This window comes from Mesoplodon densirostris, chromosome 8, assembly GCF_025265405.1.
Source record: "Mesoplodon densirostris isolate mMesDen1 chromosome 8, mMesDen1 primary haplotype, whole genome shotgun sequence".
Lineage (NCBI taxonomy): Eukaryota > Metazoa > Chordata > Mammalia > Artiodactyla > Ziphiidae > Mesoplodon > Mesoplodon densirostris.
The window spans coordinates 27,695,796-27,721,083 of NC_082668.1; the positions used below are offsets into that span (position 1 = coordinate 27,695,796).

Genomic DNA, 25,288 nt, shown 5'->3' on the forward strand with positions numbered 1-25,288 from the left:
TTTTCATTTTTGATACATGAATTTAAAAAAATAAAATCTAAACAGATCAAGAAACACATGTTACCAAACTAGGAAAACAGAAATTCTAATACCTACCAGTTACACTTAATGTATGACATTCTCAATGGTTTTTTCCATGGCAGGAGAAAGTAGATTTGAAGAATTTGCTATTCAACACACAGAACCAGGATCCCAGAGCAATTTTACTGCAGTTACTAATGTCAATGTTATATCAAGAACCCAGAATTCATCATCACAAGTAGGTTTTTGTACAGTGAACTTTAAAGTAGCTTTATGACCTTTAAACCTGGCAGATCTGGTGGGGGGAGGGGAACTTGCTATAGATATTTTGTTAATCTATAACAGCCTTACTTACTAGCACATAATTAGCATATTCAGAATTATCTTATTAAGAAGCAATAAATTTGATTAAACTTTTTTTTTTTTTACTAGGGAAGCTAATTGTACATTAATCCTTGGTTATGGCTTTTTTCGTATGTTAAAAACTTTAAACTTTATCATAACCATCCCTACTTCTTGACATGATGCTAAGTATAATCTTGCTAATAAGAATCCAGCACTGTGTTCTTACTTTGTTCTGTTTCATTACCTGGTAGGGAGTAGAGGTGAAAACGTGGGAGGATTTAGAGAAAACAGCATGAAGCTCAGGGACCCAGGAACACATAAATGAAGATTGTAAAAATGATCTTTATTAAATGGCTCACCAAACATTTCATAGCCTTTCCTAATAAAAAATGAGTTAAAAGATCATTTAACTGACATTTAGGGTGCTTTATGGTACACTTTTCTGATAAGTTTTGTATTTTAAGGCATTCATACTTTAATGGTCTTAAAAATAGGCCTGAAGGTGTCCACACACAAATGTATTGGTTCATAAAAGATACATATACTTTGTTTTTCTTAACATTTTATACTCAGATTTCATAACAATGTATAAAACTTAAAGGCACTGCCATGTTATCTTTATATAACTCGTAAAAAGAGAGTATCATTACAGGTAACCAAATACTATTGTAAAACTACAATCCTATCTTGCAGAATACTGCACGACGACGATTGCGAAGTGAGAGCTCTTATGATATAGATAATATTGTGATTCCCATGTCATTAGTGGCCCCAGCTAAATTAGAGAAACTCCAATATAAGGAAATAGTTACTCCAAGGTATGTATACTGACATTCTTTAATTTTCCTTTTTTTGAATAAACTTAAATTTTCAGTGGACTTAAAATTTTATTTAATGAAAGAAAGATGCTCCTTTCTGCCTTCCTCCCAGTTATGGTTACATGGAGGGAAAATGGTGAAAGAAACTTTAACATTACTCATGCTGAAAAACAGTGCCATATAGTAGCACTACTTTCTCAGGTTTTAAGAAATGGAAATTCCCAATACTTTAGCACTTTTAGAGTGTTTTTTCATTCAATATTTAGTTTTCTATTGTAGATATGGTACTAAAAGGTACTTTAGGGATGTAAATAATTACACTAACAGATAATCTTTGCTCTTTAAAATGGAGATATGCACAAGGCTACAGAGATCAAAGAAAGCAACTACCTTTGCATAGAGTATTCGCAGTGTAAGATGATAACACCTGTGACAACCTGTGCAAGGCTAAGCCAGAGACTGAGGTTTTGTGAAGGGTGATAAAGGAAATGAAGGCTCGAAAAGTTGTCACGAGACTGTGGATGTCCTTGAATGCCATACACAGATCTGTTTCCTGCTGGCAGCAAAGGCAAATTTTTTAGTCATGATGAAAGAGGTTTAAGATTATTAATCTGGCACCAAGTAGTAATAGAAAAGGATGGAAACAGAGACAAGAGCTGGTTGACAATTATAGTAATTCCTACCCATCTCTATTCTAACTAATTTGATTATTTTATTCGTAATTGCTTTGAGGCACTGAGAGAACTCTTTAATACTCTAGGAAGTATTATGAGAATTTCTGCAAGGAATCTGTTGACATATTCTACATTAAGTAAAGAAATAACATTTGTGGTTAGATGTTCTATAGCAACAGTGTTTTCAATTTACACTGGTAGGCTGGAGCCGGCTGGCTGACCGGGTTGTTTAGTACGTAGGGATTCTGTGATACGGCTGTTAAACTCACAAGAGGCCATGATGGGAATCTTCACACAAAGAAATTGGCAAATGCTAAAAATCAGAGCTTTTTTCCTCTTTATTTTCTGAGCCAGTTTGTCAGCATACCACTAACTTATTTCAAAATTAGTACATTCTTAGGTATAAAACGCAACTATGTAGAAGAGACTGTTTATTGTAAGGCCAAAAGTAAAGCCTCATCTTCTCCTGTCCTCTTCTCATAATGCAAATATGTTGTCTCTTTTAAAAGATAAAGTACTAAGATACAACCATTTGAATTACGGAAATCCCAAAGAAAGAAAACACTAGTATAATAGCTGTGCTTACAGACTAAAATTGCTACATTTATATAGATTAACAAAAGCTGTTTGAGATTTGTTTGTATCTTCAACAGCTGGAGGACGGTTGTTCTTCAGCCTCTGGATGAATATAATTTGGGTGAAGAAGAGGTAAGCTGCCTTTCACTTACTGCACTTAATATATTATGAAGCCTGCTTCATTTTTTTCCCCATGTGCTTAATTTGGTATTTGAGGAACATACACTGATTTTTTTTAATTTTCAAAACTTATGAAAAGAAAGTTCCCCTTTAAGGATATTAATTTGATTAGGAAAGTGTTTTGTGCAAATTTGGCTACAAAGATAAAATGTATAAATAAAGAAAAGCAAAAACAAAACATACCATTTCCTTACATGAGTTGTTGAAATATTGAATTTATGTGAATATATTCAATTCCCAGTATTAGTCATATTTTTCTGCATGGTATTTAGTTTAATAGTCAAGCCTACAATTCCATATGCAAAATCTTGCGAACAATTGCTTTTGAATTTGGAAAATTTTGGATTTTAGAAAGTAATGTGGTACATATATCATGTAATACATGTAGGGAGTCTAGGACAGTTCTCATAATCAAATATTAATGTTTCTATAGTGAAATATTAATAGAAAGTAGAATAGCCCCACATCATTTCAGATAAGATTGTGTCACCAAATGAATTATGAAAACTTGGTTTTTTCAGATTTTTTGAATTACAGGAAAGGGATTGTGGACCTGTATGGATAAAACTTATAGTAAGACAAGAAAAATTAAAGGGAAAGATACTGTATAACCAAACTAATTCAAAGTGATAGTCTGAAGCAGATATTATATAAGACACTGTTTCCATTACAGTCTTTCTGTGCCAACTGATCATGTTTTTCAACTACCAAAATTTACTTTTTAATGCCCTTCCCTCTTTTCATGCACCCTTCCCTAGTTCAGAATGACCCTAGCCAGAAACACAACGGAGCCTTAGAACTCCAGATAAGTAACTCATTAAACTAATTCTCATTTACCTCAGACAGTTTTACTTTCTTTGATATTAATATGTTCCACGAACAGTATACTCCGTAAGGGGCAATCAATACAAAGTTTTGGATGAATAAAGCATTAAGGATTTTTTACATAAGTGGAAAGCACTGTGAACCTATATGTACTCAAGGTACTATAAGTATTCTAGGTAAGTCTTCAAACATGACCCAACAGTAAAAAAGTTTTAAACTCCCTCTTTTTAGGAATTTGAACCTCCTCTCATAACATTTGTTCTCTGACTTAGACTGCATTTATTTTAGTTTTCTTCTTGTTGTTCTCCTGATGAGGAACTCTGACACCTGTTCTCATATTTCAAAATGTTTCTGATAAAAGCAAAACTTTTCATTTCTAATTCCAGATAGAAGACCTCTCTGATGCAGTCTTCTCCCTAAGACACAAAAAATATGAAGAGAAAGAGCAAGCCAGATGGTCACTATGGGAGCAAAGCAAGTGGCATAGAAGAAACAGCAGGCAAGTGTTGTAAATTTAAACCCCAAAACCATGGAATCCATGTGAAATCTCCAATAATTCTGCATAATAACGAGGGAGACCACTGAAAATGAAGAAAACATACTATATAACATCTGCTGTTTGTGCCCTAGAAGTGAAACACTGCTTATACTGAGTTTACATTCAAAATATATTCAGGCTAATTACATAATGATGAAAGGAGTTTTATATTTTACTCCACTCAATTTCTCATGCTAATTGTCAGCCTCAGTAATAGATTTAACTGAGCAAACAATATGAAAAATTCTCCATAAATAGGTCATTTCAGTGTACTGTAATGGTGGACCTAACACTAGGGATTAGAATCTGGGTAATCTGTAACAAAGCCACTTCAGAAATGTTTTTCTTAAAAAGAAACAAACCAAAAAACCCTCAAGAAACCTATCCAGGGTAAAAAAGCAAATCGCCTAAAATACTTGGAACATGACTTTGAGGGAAGGGGGGATAAATCCTAACAATATAATCAGTAGTCATGTATTTGAGAAAATACCTGGTATTTATATTTAATTGGACTATTTTTAATATAGCCAAAACTCAAAATGCAAGATCATGTTGAAATCTGACAGTCACTTTAGTGTGGAGCATCTCTCATTTATTATTTGTAAAACACATTTCTCTGTTTAGGTCTCAAGATACCCAGATTTGTTACAGAGCCTTATTCTAAGAGTTACCCTAACATACATGAGATTCTGTTCTCAACTTTCTCCACATTCCAGAGGTACAGTTTTCCAGAAGGACAGAGGAAAATGGGAATCGAGTCCTTCATAGACGACATTACGATAATCATAGATACTCTGGGAACTCAGACTGTAAGAGTCAAGTAACTGTCTTTTCCTGTTTTCTGGAAAAAAACAAACAAACAAAAAAAAAACCCAAACTGTAACAAAACAAAATCACTATAATAATTTGGCAAGAGATTTCATAAAATACTATTCAAGTCTTTGAGATGTGAGGATAATAACATCGGGAAGACCAGCAGATGAATTTTTTAAAATCTTTTGGGCAGAGCTGTTTGAAAAAAGCTACCAAGTTCAATTGACTTTATGAACGATACCTTAGGTTGTTCATAAAATGTTAAGACATCAACAAATAATTACATATTTTCTTGATTTTCTTGCTAGAGCTTACAGTAAAAATGTTGAAGGACAGGACTTGCTTTTGAAAGAATACCCTAACTACTTCAGTGGTGGGCAGCACTGTGCTGCTGAGAGTCCCGCCGGGCCTCCTTCAGAGAGCCAGGACCCCAGTGCACACACCTCACCTTCAGTAAGTCAGAGTCCAGAGATCAAGGTAGGAGTGTTATACGTAACTAGTTAAACCTCCTTTTAATTGACTTTTAAAAACTTGTTTATAGAATTGCTTATTGATAATTAAGGAGTCATCATTACATAACAGATTCAGTATGACAGTCCAGTACAGAATGCTGGGTGTAGGAATCAGAGGCTCTGTGTTCCAGCATTCTAGTTCCATCACTAACTACAGATACTTCCCTGACCTTTTATGTAACACGTCAGTACCTAATTCCACCTGTTCACTTATGTGTTAGAAAATGGGAATTCTATCAGTTTCATTACAAACCAAATCGGATTAAACAGAATGACACCTGGCACATAGTAAATGTTAGATATTTCTCTTCCCCTTAGAAAAGATTTTTACTTGTCTCCCCATTTGTCCAGTTTTAACCCCAATGGGAGCGTTTTCTAACACTGCATCTATAAAGTTCTTGTACTTTTCTTCATCAGTAGGTGTTGGAAAAGAAGAACCATATCTAGAAACAAGAGAGTAGAGACAATAGAAATTAACAGGCAAGTCATAGAAAGCACAGGGAAAGAAAAGTCAATAGGCGTCTGTAATAATGATGGGATGAAAATGGAGATACTGAGGAAGACGATCCAAACACTTTTAAAGGGCCTTCCCCAAAGTGCTCCTAGGCTGAAAATGAAGACCAGTGCCCTAATGGCAGCGTTTCCCTCTCCGTGAAAGAGGCAAAGTGAAAAAAATGATTCCCAAAGGTCCCTAAGTAATCCTCAGTACGTTCCACTTTGAGTTGCTAGATACTCAGGACCAAATGAGAATTTGTACTTTTATGTGCTAAAGAACAGAACTATGGTTACTACAAAACGGACAGCTACAGATTGAGACATGAACTTAAACAAATTAGTTGAAACTTAACTGAAAACGTTTTCTCTTTCAGTCTTTGGGGTGGGAACGACGGGCTTTTCCGCTGAAAGATGAAGACACAGCAGCCTTATTATGCCAAGATGAAAAAAATGATCAGATGGAAAGATCAAGCCCAGCTTTCCATGGTGAAGTCTTCTGTCCCAGCGCACCAGAGAACGGCCACCATCCACAAAGGCAGGCGGACGGAATGGAGGAACACAAAACCCTTGGTCTAGGACTTACTCAACTCACGTTAAGAAAAATCAGTGACAGGGAACAGGTTAAGAAAACGATGTAACTGAATGGGAAAACAGGAGAAAAAATAAGCCCTGTTCCCCCACCCCCTCCACAGTCACAATTCCAGAGTAACAGCATGTAGTGCAGATGCATGTATTAATCTTTTGTGCTGTTTATGAAACAGGCAAGTTATGTCTCATTTTCCTTCCTGAACCACAGGAGTAACTAGCTTTTCACCTACAGACAATTGCTAGTCATTTGTGTTTGATGCAGATCACAAGCACCAGAAAATTAACTGCTGCAATTTGATGTCAAATCACATTACTGGGTAAATAATAATTTTTAAACAACTTATACCCACACCCACATATACCTATGCATCAAATGACAGCTCTTCTTTTTCTATACACGTGGTTATTCTTTAAATTGCCTCAGAAATATATTAAGAATATAAAATACATGTGTATAGAGTATACATGCATACATATACACACATATAAGTAGTTTTAAAAAACACTGCCAAGTGACCACTCCACTTGAAAATGCACGTATGAACTACCCCATGAAATATCAGCTGAACCATAAAGAAACACAGATTTCCAATGGTGTTGAACATCTGTAAGCCTTGACTATGGAGAAGGAATTTTTTTAAAAAAACACATTTAACCAATAGAAGTTATTTATGGAAATTTCTATACCAGATAACACAATACTCCTTCATTTGAAATCACTGATATCTGTTGGGTTAAACACAGGTTATTTTCTATTCACTCCTAACAGAGTAAGAAAAGCAAAGTAGTTAAATATTGTTGTATTTTAAAACTATCACACCTTTAAAAACTCAACTTGAGTTTTATCTATTTTATGTATCTCATGAAGAGAAAACACCCAACTTAAAATGAGCAACAGACAGGAAATTCCTGTTAGTATATTATTGTACTTTTAGTTATTTTGGTCATTCCCTACCACTTCTTACTCTATTCAAATAAGCATCTATCCTAGAGTGAGAAATAAAATTCTTAAAAGGTTAATGCTTCAATATTGGATACTGGAGTGTACATTAAGTAAAATTCCTTTTGACACTATTACATCATTTTGTTATATGTAAAAATTGAGGACAATTTATATGAATCACTTTTTCTCATGTAAAAAAGATTTATTCAAGTTGTAGTACCCATATAACTGACAATCCTAGCCAACTGGCCTAATCTGGGGGATCTGACACTAAGTTTTTGTTAGGGATTAGAAATTGTACTAGTCCCTTTAAAGAAGAAAAAAATTTCAAGTTCAGTGCTGAAAAATTTTGCTTGTAGTTTTACTGTACATTTATATTTTAAAAAAGAAAACAAAAGCCAGAACAACCCAAGTTGTCCAGACAAATAAACTGAATTTTTTTTTGTCATGACTGATGTTATAATCTTCTATGTAAGTTTTTTTAATTAAAGTTATTTCTATATGCCTTGTGTTGTCTGATTTGATTAAATGTCACCTATGCGTGTGGCACAAGCCTTTCCTAAGCCAAAATAAAGAAAAAAAAAACAGTAAGAAATAAGTTTTTACCTTGTAACACAGAAGAAACCAGGCAAGCTCTATTCTATGCTTAAGTGTTAACATTCTTATTTTCCAAACCTTATTTCTCAAAACTCACTCATAGTAGCCTGAAAAATATTTAATGACACTGGTCCTGTTATCTCTTGCCATGTGTATTACACAGCAAGATTATTTACAAGAACGAAGTAGCTAATATGTATCTATTGTCAAAGTGTAATTTGGGACACAATCATAAATATTTAGTTTACAGATTAACCCTGTACCTTGCCATATATTAGCCTACCTGGTCTTTCTTGGATTAATAAAATATATATCCTTGGAGTCAAAATCCATAGTTGCAGAATATTCTCAGCCATCTGGTTTTGCTACAGGGTAAAGCTAGACTGGAAATAAGAGAACGTTAAGTAAAAGAAGCTTCCTTTGCTTAATCCACCTCCCAAGGGCTCCATCTGTAAAAAGAGTACAGAAATACTATTCTTTACTGGATCCTTTCCACGGTACCAGCCTATTGAGCTTTATTTAGTATCTTCATTTTTTAAATGGGGACAAACATACCTGTCTTACCATTCATAGGACTGATTTGTGGGTTTAATGAGATTATATCATCAACATACTTTATAATCTACAAAGCATACATTTATATAATGATAGCTACTTTGTATTGAGCATCCTCAAATTCTACTACCCTACAATTCTAGGAATAGTAGTGGAAGATTTACGTATATAATTAATAGTATCTCTTAATCCTCAACACAACCCCCCACTGTTGTTATGATTACATTCAATACATAAATCAGTTAATAATCAGCTCAAAGAGGTTGGTTGGATTGGTTTGCTAAGGTCAAACAAATAGAAAGGGGAAGAGAGTCAGGATTCAACTTAATATTACTTCCAAATAGAGGCCTTCCTTTCCTTTTAGCATAGAGCTAGGAAAACATTTTATGTCCTTCAGAACAGCAGGTGTGATTAAGAAAAAGGGGAAATGGGGTTGGTGGAGGGTGGGTAGGGGGTGGGGGAAGCACCACTGAATAACCTGCCGCTATAGCAAAGTTAACAAAGAAAACACCCTGATAAAACTTGTGCTTGCTTTTTACAACAGACCACCTGAAAATCCCTGGACTTCATAATACACTGTTTTTTTTATGTATCAAATATAAGGTGCAAAGTAAAAAATAGATGTTTTCAAAGCTAGAAGAGCCATCCATCCCAGCCAGATCCAAACTTAGTTGTTATCATGCAAATACACAAATCAAAAATGACACGAAACAGGAAAAACAGGACTTCCTTTGCTTTCAGAAAAGCCAAGAAGCGAAGAAAACTCTTCTTAGAAATTCAGAAAAAAAATTTTTTTCATAGTAGCTAGTATGCCTTCCTTAGTCATTAAGACACATTTCTGTTCATAACCTTGATACAGCCATATTTTTTACTCTTTATAAAAATCAAGTCTCCCAGTAAAAATGGAATTTTGCCACACTAATCTTTAAATTCCTCACTGAAAACGTAATACACACCAATTTCTAACCTCTTGGAACATTCTGCAAAATGGATTTTAGTCACTGGAATGAATAATTGCTTGGAAAAGCAGCACTGCCTCAACTGTGGTACGATTTGGTAGTCAATATTCTTGTTTTCCAATAAAAAGGAGATCTCATAAGCAGAAACACTGGACTCCTTGTGGTTTCATCGATCGAGAGAACGTTTCTGAGCAGCTTCTGAGCAAACATTTCTTAACAGGTTGATCACAGATCTGGGGTCTTCACTCCTCATAATGGCACTGCCAGACACAATCATGTTAGCTCCTGCCTGGAAGAAGTAAACACTTAAGGTTATGCCTCAAAGGAAGATGCAGAAAAACCTAAAACAATTCCTGGACTAGAGTTTCTTCTACGCTTGCAGCTGGCAGTCAGCACTTTAATTGTACAAAAGCCACTTCAAGATGAACATACTTAAGCAGCTAGTTCAATGAAAACAGAAAATGCTTAAATGAGGATGTGAAATTATTCTTAAATGTGTCTAAGAAATCACTGACTTTTTGGTAACCCCCTCTAAATAAACTACACTGCATCTTTGCTAATAAACCTTTAATTCTTAAATCTATTAAGGTCTTCCCCTATATACCAATCCCTCACAGCTCCTAAAAAATCAACCTTTTCATCTCTGAATTATGTATAAGAATTGGTAGGTAGTCTAAAAGGACAATTATTGCTAAAATGTGAAAGAATCCATAAAACAGGGCAACATTAAATTATTTCTCATGTGAGGCCAGAAGGAACAGAACTTCTTATATATGCTTCATTGCATTCCAGAATGCTTTTGAGGTGGCTTCAAAAAGATTTTCAAGATGTTTTTCAATATGAAAGCAAAGAAGTCAGAGTAAAACCAAGTAAGATGAGTTCAAATTTATCTCTGAGATTCCTAGGATTTGCCTCAAGGAGGGAAACCCAATCTATTATGTAATTCAGTGCTAAAAGAAAGGGAGGACTGTCAGGAGAACCACTGAAACTAAGGAAAATTTCTCCAATTAGAGACACTCACCCTATGATACAGCACACTACATCTTTAACAACGTTCCTCATAAAAAAAGAAAAAATACTAGTTTTATAGGGTTACAACCTAACATGCCTCGTAACGTAAGCAAGAACTGCATTAATGACAAAGCACAGTTCAGTAAAAAAGAATTCCACAAGGGGTCAAAGGATACATGCTCACTAATCGTCTGGCCAGCACCTCCTCCCTATTGATCACAGTCAAGCTTTTGATAAGTATCAAGCAGGAAAGTGTGGCATTTATACAAAACACTGAAAGTGCAGATTAGACCATGCTGTTTAATAAAAGCAGGTCACATAAACTTTAATCACCTGCAATGCTACAGGGAGGGCTGGTATCCTTTTACGGAGTTCAGGAGCCTAACTCAGCCTAGCTAGCCACTTGGAAAAAAAAAGTCATCCCACTTCTATAGAGGGACAGATTTAGTAGCTTGCAAGGGACAAATAGTAGCTAATACACCTAAGTTCTGCAGAATAACATTCTTTTTCCCCTTTACAAGCAGGTATGTTTTCTTTCCCTATTTTGGAAAACTGTCTCAAAGGCCCTGGAATGTTTCAGTGATATTCCACAGGCTGGCATTCAGCTTATTCCTTTCCAAAGAATTTTTTCATCATTACTGAGATAACCAGGACTTACTATTTAATGATTATGTGGTTTCAGAATATTCACTTATCGCTCTTTATTTTCCTGGTTTTACATTTAAACCAAAAAATACTTTTCTAAGAAAGAAAGCCTATTTAGGAAGTCTCTTTGGCAGACAAGACCTGTCCTGGCATTACATTTGATAGGAAATTGGTCTTGGTTGCAGCCAAGCAGTCTCACCTCTGCACATTTATGGATGGTGTCAGGACCTACTCCACCATCAACCTCAATGTCCAAAGACGGGAACTGGGTCCTCAACCAGTGAACCTAGTTATACACAAGGAAATAAGTGACTAAGTGGATAGACAAAGGGAAAAACACCAAATAAAAAAATCACATAGCTGATATTAGCTACTAAAATATGACTCCAAATGTCTCAGACAATAACGTTATATCAATACAAATTATGATTGGGGAAAACCACCTTTTAATGTACTGTAACAAACTAAGTTTTATAAAAGCAAGCTTTGTTCTGTTTGGCAAATGGCATTCAATTTGTCATGGCTTTGCAGAAAATATACTTCACAGAAACAAGACAAAGACAAAACCCTCAATATTCAATGAAAACTCCCAAGAGATCTCAAGGTTACAGAGATAACGGTTTTGAAAAAAATTTTCAAGACTAAGATGTAGTATCTTTTATGATCTCCAAACGTAAATCTCTTGGGGCATTTCTCATACTGTATTCCAATGATATATAGGCATCCTCATCTCCCCACCTTCAGAACAGTACAGGTCTAAACATACAAGTAGTCCAATAAATGCTTACTGAATGAACTTACAGAATAAAAGCCTTACCCCAGAACCAAATACTTCTTTTACCTTTGGCATCATATCTTCCATGAATTTCTGCCCTCCAAACCCAGGTTCCACTGTCATAACCAAGGCCATATCTATCTGATGAGCCCATGGTGCCAAATACTCAACTGTAGTTCCTGGTTTGATAGCAAGGCCAACCTGTAACAGAGACAAATTTGCTATATCACATCAATAATTATTTCCGTATTACATTACTGTTGCATATCAGGCACAGTAGAAAGGTCTATTCTTAAAGTATAGAATACATACATAAATGGAATACATAAACTGTGCAGACTGTAATTACTTTTTAAAAAAAAGTCAACAAGACTGTCAAAAGTAAATGTTTCTAAAAGGTAGAAACTTTCAGAAAACATTAGTGGAATGTATTAATCTTATCTGACAAACAAGTTATACTTAAACTCTATCTTCAAACCTGACGAATAGCTGCCTAAGTCCAGTCTTCTCCACCTATCATTTCAGGTCTTCCACCAAATCTTCCCAACTCTGAGAATAAATAGTATAAAACGTTACCATTGGGCTTCCCTGGTGGCGCAGTGGTTAAGAATCCACCTGCTGATGCAGGGGACACAGGTTTGAGCCCTGGTCCGGGAAGATCCCACATGCCTCGGGGCAACCAAGCCCATGCGCCACAACTACTGAGCCTGTGCTCTAGAGCCTGCGAGCTACAATGAGTGAGCCCGCATGCCTGTGTTCTGCAACAACAGAAGCCACGGCAATGAGAAGCCCGTGCACCACAATGAAGAGTAGCCCCTGCTCGCCACAAGTAGAGAAAGCCCACACACAGCAACGAAGACCCAACACAGCTAAAAATAAATAAATAAATAAATTTATTTTAAAAAGAAAAACATTACCATCACTGTTGAGCTCTCACCTTCATTCCATTCTCCCGAATGTCTTTGATCAAAGCCCCCGGGTTCTCGGTAGCCTCGAGATGAAAAGTATATTGATTGGCTCCTGCTACAGCCATTGGTTTTACCCACTGTTCTGGCCTGGACACCATCATATGCATGTCTGGAAAGAAAAGACGTATCCCCTAAGTATTACTATAAGGAAAACAGCTGGCTCATATTATTGAAGCCAGCCTGGAGTTTTTGCTGTTTCAGATATGAACTCTTCTGGTATCATGGTAATTGTTAAATATACAGAAGTTACACTTCTGTATAGATAACCTCCCTTCACCCTGAAGATAAGGCTTTGGTTAAACTCATTTACCAAAAAAAAACTCAATTTTTCCACAAAAAGCATATGGCGCAGTTTATGAAAATAACTAGATACCAGGAAACCTAGGTCCTGGGCCAGGAAATCCCATTCTAAAAAACTTAAAGAAGTCGTGTTATCTATGTGGACTGGCTTCCTCGTTTATAAAATAAGAAGCTAAATTAAGTGGTTCTCCCCAACAATATTTTATTGAGCACTCGCCACACCATTAACTTTTCTAGGCCACAGGGGTACAGCAAACAACAGACAAAAATCTCTGCTGTCACAGGGATTACATTCTTAGTGGGAGAGACAAATAAAAGTAGTGAAGACAATGCACACTAGGTTGGTAGTAAATAAGGCCAGTGTGGCTGCGGCCGGGGGTGCACTAGGGGGAGAAGGTGAGGTCAGAGAAGCACTGGCTGAGAGGACAGAGCTCTGCAGCCCACCAGGTTTTATTCTGAATGACGCGAAACAAACACTACAGGATTTTGAGTCAAGTGACAAGATCCGACTTAGAAGGCCAAGGCAAAAAACCCAGCAATTGAGGATGGTGAGCAATGGTAGGGATTCTGGGTATGTTCGGGAGGCAGGGACAACAGAGGCTGCTGTGGGTCAGAAGTGCAGAGTGAAAGTGTTCATTGACAGATGAATGGATAAAGAAGATGTGGCTCATATATACAATGGAATATTACTGCGCCATAAAAAGGAACGAAACTGAGTTATTTGTAGTGAGGTGGATGGACCTAGTCTGTCATACAGAGTGAAGTAAGTCAGAAAGAGAAAAACAAATACCATATGTTAACACATATATATGGAATCTAAAAAAAAAAAACAAAAAGGTTCTGAAGAACCTAGGGGCAGGACAGGAATAAAGATGCAGATGTAGAGAATGGACTTGAGGACACAGGGAGGAGGAAGGGTAAGCTGGGACAAAGCGAGAGAGTGGCATGGACATATATACACTACCACACGTAAAATAGATAGCTAAGGGGAAGCAGCTGCATAGCACAGGGAGATCAGCTCTGTGCTTTGTGACCACCTAGAGGGGTGGTGTAGGGAGGGTGGGAGGGAGACACAAGAGGGAGGGGATATGGGGATATATGTATGCATATGGCTGATTCACTTTGTTATACAGCAGAAACTAACATACCATTGTAAAGCAATTACTCTCCAATAAAGATGTTTTTAAAAAAAAATAAAAAGAAGTGCAGAGTGAGAGGAGAGTCAGATGGTGCAACGATTTGGCCTGAGGAGCTAGAAGAGAAGTGCCATCAATTGAGAGGCAGACAACTGCAAGAAAAGGAACAGACTGAGAGGGAAGAACACGTTAACCTGAGAAGCCTGCCACGTGTCCTGATCCTAAAGCTCAAATCATATGAGTATATGTTTGGGAAGAAATGAGCATGGCCTTCTTAAAGATCTTGACTTAAAACATAATAGCATTTCATGAGAAGGAGAGGGCAGCTTAAAAGAAGTGAAAACAAGAAATAACGCTGGGAAGAAGAAAGCAGTAAACACTCCTGCGCCAGACAGATGGCAGTGAGGAGAGTTTTGAGCTTTTTCTTTTGTTAGAGGGAGCACATTGCTGATACAGCAAAGCTATATTAAAGAAAAAAATTCTAGTATTCCAGAACTCAGTAACTAAGATTATAAAAAGGAACAAGGCTTTGAAAATGTCAGGAAAACAGAGTATACAGCGTGATTAATGAAGCCAAGACTAACATTTATATTTCTAAACTCATAAAAGTAACAAAAATAGAACATATTTTAATAGGCAAAATCTTGTCTTTAAAAGATAAACTCAATTTGGTGTTTTTTCCCCTTCGTATTATAAACAAGAAAAAAAAAATTCAATCTGGTTTAAAAGATCAAGTTTACTCTTTCTTCCCTAAGTTACCAGACTGCTACGTCATCCCTGTTCAATCTCTGGCACGTAGTCACTACTAGCAACCCTCACTGCACATCCTCTAGTATTTGGGGAATTGATGGCTCAGCTAATCTGCCTATAATTAAGATACAGTTCTCAAATGTTCTATTATTAGACTCCCTCTGCATTCTTAAAAATTACTGAAGCCCTCTCCCCAAAATATTGTTGATGTGGGTTATATTTATCAATATTTAATGTATTAGAAATGCAAACTAAAAAAATTTTAGTGTCTACTTATTAATTCATTAAAAAATAATAATGATAATAAAAATAAATCCATTACACGTTAATGTAAGAGTGGCACTGTTTTACATTTCTGCGAGTTGCTAATGTCTGCCTTAAGAGAAGACATCTATATTCTCACACCTGCTCTGCATTCAATCTCCTGCAATCTGTTGTTTTATATGAAGGGAAAAAAGTGCATAGAAAAGGGAGGAGTACCTACATCCACAGCCTTTTCACTCAAGTGTGGATATTCTATTTCTACCCCGAAACTCAACAAGTGGTACTTTTTTTAGAAAGGTTAGTGGCAACGTGGAATCCATAAACCCCACCAGTGACCTTTTTGTACTTTGTTACACTCAAACCCATTAGTCTACATTTTGAATGGCTCTTTTAAGTACTATTGGTTCACTGAGTTACACAGATCTTCCAAGTAGTGACACATTTCATTATATACTATCTAAACCCCGCATCTGTTAATGATATTACAGATCTGGTCAGAAAAGCTGTGAGTACTGGGAAGCTGTCAAGCTCAGAGAGGCAGATATCAGTTTTCTAAAATTCCAACTTTCACTTGCAAACTCTAACTTTATCAGTGGCAATGAAAACTGATGAGCCGCTCTCCTTGAAGTGACAGGTTCACTTAGTCAATTTTAAAGAAAATGTCAGTAAAATATCCAAGTCTGATAACCACAGTTCATCTGTCAGTTGTTCTTTCAAGGGAAAATGGTATTCATGACTAGCACTTTCAGTTCACAGCTTAAAACAATGGCACAAGTGGTCTTCTTCAAGGAAACTATCATCCTCCAGGATTTATTAGAAGTGCTTTATATGTACTTTCTTTCCACTTTGTCACACAAAATCCTAATAAGACATGCACTCAAGGATCAAGATTTACTAAATCAATCACTTGTACCAATTCATCAAGGATACTTGTTACAAAGGATACTATGAATGTATGGAAATAAGAATATCGCGACTACCTGTATAGTTCAGTATCACTGCCTTGTCTCAGGCTAAGGCATCAGCAGAAATTCACCACTGCTTTTGCACCATCAGCATAAATAATGGCAAATAATATCAGTACAAGTAATTTACAAATCAAACTTCAAATAGTTTTGATGTCATGGACCATCTGAAAAGGACTCCCACGGGTCCTCAGACCATACTTGAAGACCAGTGATTTAGCTAAGAACAAAAATGACTTTTCCCTACCACTTTACTTCTTACATGGTAAATTCTACTCAATACTGAGATTGAAGAGTTAAAAGCTTTAGCAGTTATACATAAAACTTGAGATCTAACCCCTAGGATATATCATGTATCAATTATCCAACAACCAGTATCCAAGAATTAAACAAACAAAAACATATAATATAAAAAACAAAGGTTCCAAAACCCAAACACTAGGGCTTCCCTGGTGGCGCAGTGGTTGAGAGTCTGCCTGCCAATGCAGGGGATGCGGGTTCGTGTCCCGGGTCCGGGAAGATTCCACATGCCACGGAGCGGCTGGGCCCATGAGCCATGGCCGCTGAGCCTGCGCTGCGCGTCCAGAGCCTGTGCTCCGCAACAGGAGAGGCCACAACAGTGAGAGGCCCGCGTACAGCAAAAAAAAAAAAAAAAAAAAAAAAAAAAAAACCCAAACACTAAAGCATATTAAGTCCTTTCATCTTTTTTTTTTTTTTTTTTGCCGTACGCGGGCCTCTCACTGTTGTGGCCTCTCCCGTTGCGGAGCACAGGCTCCGGATGCGCAGGCCCAGCGGCCATGGCTCACGGGCCCAGCCGCTCCGCGGCATATGGGATCCTCCCAGACCGGGGTACGAACCCATATCCCCTACATCGGCAGGCGGACTCTTAACCACTGCGCCACCAGGGAGGCCCAAGTCCTTTCATCTTTACTTGAGATTCACCTCTGGAAAGACTGATTAGCAAGTTTACCAGCAAATAACAAACTAAAAACAGAAAGGAAAAGCAGATTGTGTGGGGTGGTGGCAGTTGAGTTGGTAAGAGAAGAGGCACAGATAGAGGTAGGAGGGGAGTCAAACAGCAGTGAGAAGTAACACTTGGAGACGAACTAAAAGGGAGAGAAACGGAAAAATACATACATATTTTCAATCCACACAAAGCCACAGTGGGGAATTCTGTGGTCACTGTACAAGCCAGGGAAGGTGGGGGGGCAAAGAATGCTACTTATTTCATCCAACTCTGACAGTCATAAGAACGAATTTACCCTGCAAAATTCATTTTCCAAAATGTAGTTAAAAAAAAAGTTCAGATATCAAGAGGATTATATTCCATTATTTGGAAATTTCAAAATAGTGAACATGTTGGTGGAACATTGTTTCCCTCATGCCACATAAATTAGGTGATAATGTACATTTCCTTTGGTACATTCGAAGTGGATGGAGCCTACAGAGGCTCTGACAGCCTCCTGCGATGCTTGCAGTGTTCCATAACTGCACTGGATGGTACAGTAGTCACAAGCCACACGTGGCTACTGAGCACTTGCAATGTGGTTAATGCCACTAAGAAACTAGTTTTAATTTTATTTTATTTTAACTAATTTAAATAGCTACATGTGGCTAGTGGCTACCATACCTTCATAAAACTGGCCCACAGGGACTTCCCTGGTGGTGCAGTGGTTAAGAATCCGCCTGCCAATCGAACCAGGGACAGGGGTTCGATCCCTGGTCTGGGAAGATACCACATGCCAAGGAGCAACTAAGCCCATGGGGCACACCTACTAAGCCTACGCTCTAGAGCCTGTGAGCCACAACTACTGAGCCTGTGTGCCACAACTACTGAAGCCTGCATGCCTAGAGCCCGTGCTCCGCAACAAGAGAAGCCACCACAATGAGAAGCCCGCGCACCAGAACGAAGAGTAGCCCCCGCTTACTGCAACTAGAGAAAGTCTGCGCAGCAACAGAGACCCAACGCAGCCAAAAAAATAAAATAAAATAAATAAATTTATTTAAAAAATTTTAAAAAGTAGCCCCCAATATTCCAATTAAAAAATCTAAGTTTTACGAAATTTATGTAATGAGCTACATAAAAACACATATTTACAAGAACTCACCAAATGTCTTATTACCAGAGATCTGGCAAGTGAGTCACTGCTAACTTAGTTTAAAACAGCAGCAGCAGCAGCAACAAGGATATGTGGACTGAATCTATATTCCACAAAAAGTAACTTCTAGGTCACTGATCTTAAAAATCCTTAATTCACATTATCCTACAATGTTGGAGTGGAGCATACATAGACCCCACTTGTAGAAAGTTCCGATTTCCATGAATTGGCTTCAAATATAGATCAAAAGTCAATCAATTCATAAATTCATTTAACAATTACATTGAGCCCCAGTTGTGTCTATGCTAAGCTCTAGGAAAACTGCAGCAAACTAAGTCGACGAAATCCTGCCCTTACGGAGTTTAGAGTCTGATAAAAGTAATCTCAGATTGAAAGAAATTCTAAGAAGAAAATCAACAAGGTGATGTATCGGGGAAAAGGTTAATTTAAGACAGGGCTCTCTGAAGAAACAACAAAGGCTCTGAGGTGGAAAGGTGAGGCAGCAGGGGTCAAGAGAACACAGCTTTCTTCTAGGCAAAGAGATTAGCCAAAGTGCCCAGGCCCTGAAGCGGGTAAGAGTTTGGCTTCTTACAGGCAGTCAGTGAAACCCCAGCACAGGGAGGAGGGAAAAGGGTACAAGATGAAACTGGAGGTCGAGAAATCAACCAGCTACTTTTCCCTTTACTTGAGCAAACACATCCAGCTTCAGACGGTGTAACACCCACTTACCAAAGAAAGGGTCCTGGCCTAGCTGCTTTCGGAGGCTTTCTACCACAGGGTGACCAAAGGTGATGTTGGGAACAAAATGCCTACAAGACAAACAAAATCTTGCTCTGAAAAATGTTTTCGATTCAGGTTCTGTATTTTTCTCAATATGTATTCTGATGGGAGTACAGGAGACTATCTGTGATTGCAATTATTTTTCAATAACATCATCAGTATTAAACAACACTAAAAATATCTGTATAATTTCAGTTTTACAGAGCAGTTATCTCCTTGATATTTCAGCAAATCGTAATAATGTCACATGATTTACTCTAGTTAACTCTGTAATTCAAAATCCCTGACAAGTAGAAATGCAAGGATGACAAAACCAAAACCCCAAAAGTTATATGACTTGCCCAAGTCACACACTAGTTAGGAAGTTCAGGACTCTGATATGGGTCTCAAATCAACCCATCACAGGCTGCCTGTGGCTACTTCTAATCCACCTCTATCACAGGGCACAAAATGACAGTTTATCAAAACTTTCTTAAAGATTATCAATAAAGACACTTAACGTATACTAATAACCACCACTTACTGAGAGTTTACAACATACCAGATATTGTACCTTAATTCATTTCATCTTCACAACAGCCCTATGAAGTAGATGTTGTTATTATCCCCATTTGAAGAGCCCAGGAGACATAACTTCTTTAAGTCATCCAGCTAATAATTTGTTGGGGCAGGATTCAAATTAAGGCTTCTGATATCAGACCCAAAGCAGTTAACCATTATCCTACTCTGGTTAGTCCTTTTGTTCTACCACCAGCTCACTTCAATATTTAAAAAAACCTCCTATACGTAAGTCCCAGGCTGAGGGCTTCAGAGAGTACTGTATTTTATAAAGAAATATGTGAGGGACATCCCAGGTGGCGCAGTGGATAGGACTCCACGCCCCCAATGCAGAGGGCCTGGGTTCGGTCCCTGGTCAGGGAACTAGATCCCACATGCATGCTGCAACTAAGAGTTCGCATGCCACAACAAAGGAGCCCATGAGACGCAACTAAGGAGCCCACCTGCTGCAACTAAGACCCAGTGCAACCAAATAAATAAATAAATAAATATTTAAAAAAAAAAGAAATATGTGAGTGTTCCTGCTCACCCCAGAAAAGTTTACAGTCTCACTGGTAAGAGATGGCTAATGACTCACCAGAATTCATGACTGACTGTTACAGCACAGTTGTTGGTAGGAAGCCAGCTCAGCCGAGGACCACACTTCCCAACTCCCTTTACATCGAGTGGCCCACGTACTAGTTCTCACCAATGGACTGTTGAGTTTAAGTGATGTGCGCCACTGCAGAGCCCAGGAGGTTGGGTAGTTTTCCTGTTCTGCTCTCACTTTATCCTTCTGCCAGTAAAGAGGCCCTTAAGGAACGGCAGAGCCACAGGATGGAAGGGGACTAGGTCCCTCAATTTCTGCATGGATAGACATTTCACACCAAACTATTACATGAATGAGAAACGTTATAACATTAAGCCACTGAAGTCTGGGCTTTCTCTGTTAAAGTAGTAGGCATTACCCTGTATGAGGACTGTTAAGAAAAGCTACATAATAACAAGTAGGCAATATTCAGTTAAAATAGTTCCAGAGGCAAGTAGAATAGCACTTTTTAAAAAGGGGTAAGATCGTGAGATTTACAGAACAAATAGAATTTGTAAAAATGGGGAAGGAAATGAAGCAAAGGCAGAAATAACTAAGTTAAGTTCAAAGAAGGGGGAGATGGCATTGCCCACCCTGGCTGGTATGAAAAAGGCAGGAGGCAGACTGTGTCACATGAAGTGCATCAAATGCCAGGCTCACTGTTTTGACTTTATCCTGATCAAGTGAGATTTTAAAAGAGAGACACAAATGAAAAATAAGATGGAAATAACACAGTAGGCAGACAGACTGGGCAGTAAGTTGGAAGAAGAGAGGCAAGCGGTGCTGCTAAATGGCAAGAAACAGCAGGAATGGAAACAAGGAGAGCAGGTGATCGGATCTCCTACGTGATAAGATGCGGGGGAGGGGAAAGGCTGAAGAGAGAGTATATAAACCATGTCCAAAGTCTTGAGCTTAAGATGACAGGCAGGCAGAAGGAGTGTTAATAAAAAATTAAAACATATACAGGCCAAGCACCATTCTAAACCATTCCAATATATTAACTCATTAAAACCTCACAACAGGGACTTCCCGGGCAATCCAGTGGTTAAGACTCCGCGCTTCCAATGCAAAGGATGCGGGTTCGATCCCTGGTCAGGGAACTAAGATACTACGTGCTGCGCAGCCAAAAAACAAAACCAAAAGCAACCAACCAACCCTCTCAACAATTCAGTGAGACAGGTACCACTATTACCTGTATTTTACAGATGAGAAAATAAGAGGCCCAAGCTCACAGAACCAGTAAGTGCTGGAGGCAGGAGTTAAACACAGACAATCTAGCTCCAAAGTTCAGGCTCTTAACTACCAGGCTTGTCTGCTCCTCCACTGACAGCTAATAACTAACAGAAGAAGAAAGTCCAAGGGAGGAGGAGAGCCTTAAGACAGAGAGGTCAGGACACACCTGAGAGGGATGGGTACGGTGGATGGGTACAGACACTTTTACTCTCCAGCACCCTGGTCCTTGGAGGTTGGATTTCTAGTATTTTGGAAATCATTCTACCATTTGCCTAAGAGCAGTAACTGCCAGGGTTATGGATAAGATGCTTTTTTATATTTACTTAGAACTTGGAGGTAAGAGTCACATAAGCAGGCAGCAAGGACTACTGAATACTACACAAATCTGAGATTGAAATATCTGGATTTCATTCACTGTTTTTTCTGTGTGCCCTCAGAAGTATTTTTGTTGTCTCAACCTTAGGCTTCGTTTATCATGAAAATAAACACAATAACCACATCTTGAGAAAACATGAGAATAAAACAAATACACTTTTACTTCACTGGGAAACAGAAGCTATAATGCCATTTTGGAGTAAAGACTGCCAAAATTAAAATGCAACTAAAAAGTGTCCTTTTCTCCCAAAGAACTTACGAGATTAAGCTATAATCACTTAGAATGTCGGAATAAGGGATCCGATTATTTTGATCCCCCATCACATGTATAATTTTCACACAAAGCAAACCTTTACCAGATCTCCCAACGAGGCAAAGAGGAAGATCAAGGCTGATATAAAATTCAGCAAGACTGTAACCAAACAACACTTCCTGTGAATAAGGAATCACACCTATGCCTACGGTGGGGGGTAGGCTGGCAGGTAACATGGAGGAGTGAGATGGCAGATGGAGACGGGAAAAATGAACATCTGGCCCGGCTAATGGTGGCCTTGTGACACTGTGGGCCCAGTACTGAAGTCAGCCAGGTCTAGTAGTAACGTGAAATCTCCCTGGTTTCTAAATCTTCCTAATATAGAAACTGAATATCTGCTCAGTTCCTACACTTTACGACCAACACATTTCCAGTCACTGTCATGACACATTTATATTTACATGCTTTCCAATTTTCTTTTCCAGAAAATCCACTTGTTCTTTATTTCAAATATCCAACCATACTAGTGCTCCACCCACCAGTGTTTCCAGAACTTGTTCCTGAATTTCAAAATGAAGACGTTCAGATTTAATCAGAAGCGTGGGCTTCAAGGGAAGAGAGGGGACCAGAAAACAAGGGCATGCAAGCTCAGTGTAATGCTGGAGATTTTTCAGGGGACCAGGAAAAGAAGCATGGGGGCACTACCTGGAGGGAAGGTAAACTGGGGCTGGCTGCCTTGGGAAAGGGAGTCCCCAGCCCCCCTTTCATACCCTGGGCCTCGGAGGCACTGCAGCTCAGCCAGGCGCTGCCTCTTTGGTGGGTCACTGGGAAGGGGCTGAACCTCCCCAATCTGGTTTCCTCCTTTGCAAAAGGGGAATAAAAATAGCTCTTAGCTCAGAAGGTTGTGAAGCTTAACAGAGAAAGGGTTTTTAAAATGGTGTATGCAGAATTTAGTTTTTTCAAACCAAGATGTTTCCTGTTAAAGGGGGAAAGGAGTCAATAAAAAACAAATACTTTATCTTCATAAGCTCAGGGTCTGCCATAGGGCTGGGAGGGGCCAAAGAGATTCCTTAGAGATCCCTCCCTTATGATAAAGCCATTCATCCAACCAATTATAATGAAGCTTGCCATGGTGCTTTTCCTGCAGAGAATACAGAGGTGAGCCAAAGAAACAGTCTCTGCTTTCAGGGAGCTTACGGTGCAGCAGGAGAGATATGAAATAAATATCAAAAAATATAGTCGTTCTTTGAAAACAGAGAATATCTTAATCATTCTCTGTAAGCCTAATACCCACAGAAGACAGTTTCAGAGACAAAACAAGCTGCTGCATACTTCCAATCCTGGCTCCGCCATTTCTTAGCTATGAGGTGACTTTAATCTCTTTCTGTTGATGCCGATAACAGCACCAAGCTCATAGTGTCGTGTGAAATAATTCACAAAAAGTATCAGACCAGAAATAGTCAAGTGCTTGTAAATATTACCTATTGTTGTTGTCATTGATATTCTGATTGGTAAACTGGAACAAATTATTTTCTCCATTCGCTCACTCAAACATTGGACGAGACTTATTTACAACCAAGCTGCTGTGACAAACACAGTACACACATATACTCGTAGTCTGTTCTATCCTGAGACCCTCAAGTGTCTCAGAAACAAAATTTTGTCTCATTTCGTGTCTCAGACACAAAAATGTAGCTACCCATCTGTGAGGTACACACTCCAGTAATATTACCTGTGAAAGTTCTGGGCTTTCAAGCAAAGGTATCAAAAAAATATACAGAAGTAGAAATGTATGTGATACCAAACTAAAAATCAAGGTTTTGTAAGAGGTAATATTTACTCATCTTCTTTGCCATTATCAGTTAGGCACGGTGTTCAGGTAACTGAGTGGAATACAAAAGAGAAACAGCAGATTTAACCAGCCAGAACAAAGAAGACAAAGCTGTCATAAGAGGAGTGACATTAAAAAGACAAGGAAGTGACTGGTCATCTTTCGTAAAAAACATGAATTGGCAGATTTGCCTGAGAGTACACAGAGGTTTTACCTATTTCCAATAAATTTACTTTTCTACCCCAAGCCAAGGTAATGGCTGTTGTGATCTTATGGCCTGTGATCAGTGGGGCTCGGAGAACCATTTGGCAAACCCAAGATCCAAGCTGCAACTCTGTCACAATGTGTGTAACGTTGAGAGAGTCTTAACTGTTCTATGATTTTTTCCTCATTTTATAAGCAACTTAAGAAACTAGCATCATTCTGATTTCAAACAATATTGATTATGGGCTGTAACTACAGTGCTTAAAAATTACTTACAAAAAACTGACCTCCCTGAAGAGCAGGGTGCCTGAAGAGAAAATAGACAGGAAAATCATAACTTGAACAATGATACAACAACTAACAATTACAGAGAATTTACTATATGCCAGGCACTGTAAACTACGTGTATGAGGTCATTTCATCTTCCAAAGATGCCGAAGCGGTAGTGTTATTACTCCCATTTTTCACATAATGAAACTGAAGCTCAATGAGGTTAAATGGCTTGTCCCAAGTAACCCAGCAAGTGGCAGAAGCCGGGCGTTCTCACTCCAGGTGCCAAGCTCGTCATCCTTACACAAGTCTTTCTCCCCAGCTTTGCCACTAACTAGCTATATGAGCTTGGGCAAGTCATGCCTATCCCCTTGGGCCTCAGTTTCTCCAACTGAAAATGAGACGGATCCTAGAGATTTAAGGTCGCTTCCAGGCGCTAAGTGCTAGAAGACCACACGTTACGTGGGGGGGAGGGGAGATGGTTGAGGTTTGGAACGCGGTCGCAGCCCAGGATGCCGACTCAGGTCCCCTCCAAGCAGGGCCTCCAGGGCTCCCACCGCAGGCCCCTTCTCAGTACCGCGTTCAGAGCGAGGCGCTCCGCGGTACAGGGACGCCGTGCACCCAACAGGCACTCAATAAAGGTGCGCCTATCCCGCCCCGCGCGGCAACCCAGACACGAGCCCCGCGGAGAGTTACCCGTCCATTACATCCAGGTGCAGATAATCGGCCCCAGAGTCCAGCATCCGAACGCACTCCGCCCCTAAACTGGCCAGGTCGCTGTTGAGGATGGACGGGCCAATCTTGCAGCCGGACGCCATGGTGCTAGTTGTCTGAAGCAAGTTACCCAGCGAGATCCCCGGCAAG

General features: G+C 38.7%; 2 protein-coding genes across 10 annotated transcripts in view; one reads left to right on the plus strand and one right to left on the minus strand.

Annotated features, from left to right (window-relative positions):
* KANSL1L (KAT8 regulatory NSL complex subunit 1 like) overlaps positions 1–7,786 on the plus strand; it is a 177,097-nt gene extending 169,311 nt beyond the window's left edge. For all 5 annotated transcript variants that reach the window (XM_060107421.1, XM_060107420.1, XM_060107422.1 and 2 more), the window contains exons 10-15: positions 144–259; positions 1,060–1,184; positions 2,512–2,566; positions 3,826–3,938; positions 5,099–5,267; positions 6,172–7,786. In XM_060107421.1, the coding sequence (XP_059963404.1) occupies positions 144–259; positions 1,060–1,184; positions 2,512–2,566; positions 3,826–3,938; positions 5,099–5,267; positions 6,172–6,435 (842 nt within the window). In that variant the 3' untranslated portion in view covers positions 6,436–7,786. The remainder of the gene's footprint in view (positions 1–143; positions 260–1,059; positions 1,185–2,511; positions 2,567–3,825; positions 3,939–5,098; positions 5,268–6,171) is intronic.
* Positions 147–25,288, minus strand: RPE (ribulose-5-phosphate-3-epimerase). 5 transcript variants are annotated; one of them, XR_009533248.1, is made up of 7 exons: positions 25,121–25,288; positions 19,082–19,161; positions 12,808–12,947; positions 11,913–12,071; positions 11,295–11,381; positions 6,151–9,728; positions 147–5,745 (listed from the first exon to the last, which is right to left on the minus strand). XR_009533248.1 is itself a non-coding variant. In XM_060107429.1 (7 exons), the coding sequence occupies exons 4-7, from the start codon at positions 12,943–12,945 to the stop codon at positions 9,606–9,608; spliced, it is 507 nt and encodes a 168-aa protein (XP_059963412.1). In that variant the 5' UTR covers positions 12,946–12,947; positions 19,082–19,161; positions 24,431–24,461; positions 25,132–25,236; the 3' UTR covers positions 147–9,605. The 5 variants fall into 5 exon arrangements, 4 of the variants coding, with proteins under 4 accessions (XP_059963412.1, XP_059963409.1, XP_059963408.1 ...); XM_060107429.1 differs by adding an exon at positions 24,431–24,461 and having other exon boundaries at positions 147–9,728; positions 25,132–25,236; XM_060107426.1 differs by having other exon boundaries at positions 147–9,728; positions 11,937–12,071.